The sequence below is a fragment of the Corylus avellana genome, chromosome ca3 (genome assembly GCF_901000735.1).
Source record: "Corylus avellana chromosome ca3, CavTom2PMs-1.0".
NCBI lineage: Eukaryota > Viridiplantae > Streptophyta > Magnoliopsida > Fagales > Betulaceae > Corylus > Corylus avellana.
In genome coordinates, this window is record NC_081543.1 from 15,686,607 (window position 1) to 15,689,664 (window position 3,058).

Genomic DNA, 3,058 nt, shown 5'->3' on the forward strand with positions numbered 1-3,058 from the left:
TTCAATAAGCGCCGCACAACCTGTATGACGCAGTCATGCACAATTAGTAATCCCTCACTTTAAAATGGACAACATACAATAAGGTAATGTTACAAATTAAAGAAAAAAAAATCATTTGAAGTCAATTTTTAGCATGTTCCTGAAATTGAATCCTTAATATATCATTACTTCGAGCAACAAAATAGACCCCTAAAACACTGACTCAATATTTCTTAATAGAACCATGAGCGGAGAGACCACGCCTGGGGTTGATTTTGGGATACTGCAATGTCCAACAAAGTGTTGCCTTCCTCGTCCTTCGAATTCAGCAGGTTCCCTACCCCCGACAATAAGACATATTTGTCTTGTTTGTTACGTGAGGCAAACTTATTATTAAACCTGGTCTTCTCGTACCATTTCATAAGGATGTTAAAAGCATCTACCTGGTTGTTTTTCAGAGCAATATAAAAAGCAGTATCTCTTCGAATTGTAACATCTTTAATAGATTTGGGGCAAACATATAAAAATTTAACTAAAAGATGAAGGTTTCCTGTTTGAACAACATAATGCAAAGGAGTCACACCCTCTTTTCCTTGAACACGAACAAGGTTTTCATCAACATCAAGTAGCTGGCACACCACTTCGGTTTGGTTATTTTGCAAAGCAAGGTGCACAGGGGAAAAGCCATCTTCATTACTCTTCTTAGAAAATGACGGCTTTAACCTCATGATCTCCAAGGCAAATCGAGTGTGCCCCGCAGATGCAGTAACGTGTAAAGGAGTCTCAACAAACGGTAACTCGTCGATCCTATCCAAAACTTTTACATCCCTCCGTATCAATCCGTACAGGGCATCGATGTTTCCTTGCTCAGCAGCATCCCTCAAACTCTAATCCATTATAGGGGAGGCGATAGTGTGTCCGGACAGTTAAAAGTAAGAAAATGGCTTTAAATGAGAAGATTAGCTGTCCCTCTATTTATAGGATTGGATTAGCACATGTCACTGGAGCAACGAGTTTAACGTTGTTTGGGGACAATGAGGTGTAAAGGACTTTGTGCGTCTGAATGTCTGTTCTGTGAACCAGCTGGGCTTTGTCTAGTGCATCAAACTAATTTAACTATGTCAATGTCCCTTTTAAAACAAAATGTTAATGTCCTTCAGAAAAACAAAAATACACTTCATAAAATTAAAAAAAAAAAAAAAATCTTCAAATTATTTTTATAAAAACTAAAGAACTAAAAATGAAAAAGAAAAAAAAATTATAACGATATGCTTTTAAAAATAAAATAAAATATTTTGTTACAAATATATAGTAATTTATTTTTTAAAAAAGAAAAGAAAAGAAAAGAAGAGAAAATCCAATTTATGAGGGTATTTTTTATAAAAAAAAATAATTTTAAAAAAATAATATAGAAAAAATAAAAATAAACATAAAACGAAAAAAGAAAAAAGAAAAACCAATTTATAAGGATTGTTTTTAATTTTTTTAATTATTATTTTTAAACATATTAACAAAATAAAAATAAAAATAATAATCAATTTCTAATAAATTTTTTATTTTTAAAAAAAAAATATTTTATTTTTGTTTATTTTTTAATTTTTTGTTTTATTTTTTTTTTCTTATTTATAAAGATATTTTTGTCTTATTGAAATTGTTTTAGGGTTATTTTTGTCTTTTTGTTAGCCTTAGAGAGAAGCCCACCAAAACCTTTTTTTTTTTTTTTTTTTGGCTATTTTGTCGAGCCAATTTGGTGAAAAAAAAAAATCATAAAAACCATTAATCCTACAGCCTCACTAATTTGCTGAGAAAAAAAAAACAGCTGTGAAATATTAATAGTGAGTACCGTTCACTCACTAAATGAATAAAAAAATGATTAAAATTGTTTTCTCTTTTCTCCCATTTCTTTCACCAAGAGAAAAAAAATAGGAAAAAATATAAAATGGCCCCCTAAATTACCAGCCATTTGAAATTTAGCCCCCTAATGTTCAAAATATGATAAAGTAGCCCCCCAAACTACCAACATTTTGCAATTTGGCCACTCCGTTAGGCAGCACCGTTAAAATGAATGGAAAAGTTAAAATGATGTCGTTTTGTTGAGATAAAGTTACTGAAATACCATTTTTAGAAGAAAAAATAAAATTAAAAAAAAAAAAAAAAGCCAACTATACGTAGTCGTTTTGCTTTCAAGCAACAAACCCCCTTCAACAAAAAAGTCATCGTGTTGATTTGTTTCTCGAGCAAAGAAGGGAAGAACCCATTCCGGCAAATAACCCCTTTGTCCAGCAAAGAACCAAGAATCTCAACAGCTATTGGATCTTCTTCGTCGGCAACTTCAAAGATTCACGTGCTTCTTGTTCCTTTCAAGATTTCACTTTGATTTCAGCAGGCCAACTCCTTCAAAATTCAACAGATTTCAGCAAATGAAAGAGCACCTTTCATCCGATTTCAGTTTTTAATGCCATTTTCAGTTCGTCACTTCACTTCGCCTCATTTGCTGAAAGCAAAGTGGAATCTTGAAATGAACAAGAAGCACGTGAATCTTTGAAGTTACTGACGAAAAAGATCCAATAGCTACTGGGATTCTTGGTTCTTTGCTGGACATGGGGTTATTTGCCGGAATGGGTTCTTTGCTTGAGAAACAAATCAACACAACAACTTTTTTGTTGAAGGGGACTTGTTGCTTGAAAGCAAAACGACGACGTGTAGTTGGCTTTTTTTTTTTATTATTTATTTATTTTTGTTTTTTTTCTTCTAAAAAGAGCATTTCAGTAACTTTATCTCAACAAAACGACGTCATTTTAACTTTTCCATCCATTTTAACAGTGTTGCCTAACGGAGTGGCCGAATTGCAAAATGTTGGTAGTTTGGGGGGCTATTTTATTACATTTTGAATATTAGGGGACCAAATTACAAATGACTAGTAGTTTGATGGGCCATTTTATATTTTTCTCAAAAAAAAAAAATATATTGAATGGAAAATAAACCTAGGCTGAGATGAATGATATATATAATTGGAGAGAAAATTGTCTTATTTATGGTGAAAGCATGTGTCCTTTTTTTGAAAAATATGACCTTAGGC

At 32.1% G+C, this 3,058-nt stretch overlaps 1 protein-coding gene across 1 annotated transcript in view; it reads right to left on the reverse strand.

Annotated features, from left to right (window-relative positions):
* Window positions 1-212: 212 nt before the first annotated feature.
* The window catches only part of LOC132174183 (uncharacterized), an 8,141-nt gene continuing 5,295 nt past the window's right edge, over window positions 213-3,058 (reverse strand). The window contains exon 2 of the mRNA XM_059585875.1: window positions 213-866. Within this exon, the coding sequence (XP_059441858.1) occupies window positions 213-866 (654 nt within the window). The remainder of the gene's footprint in view (window positions 867-3,058) is intronic.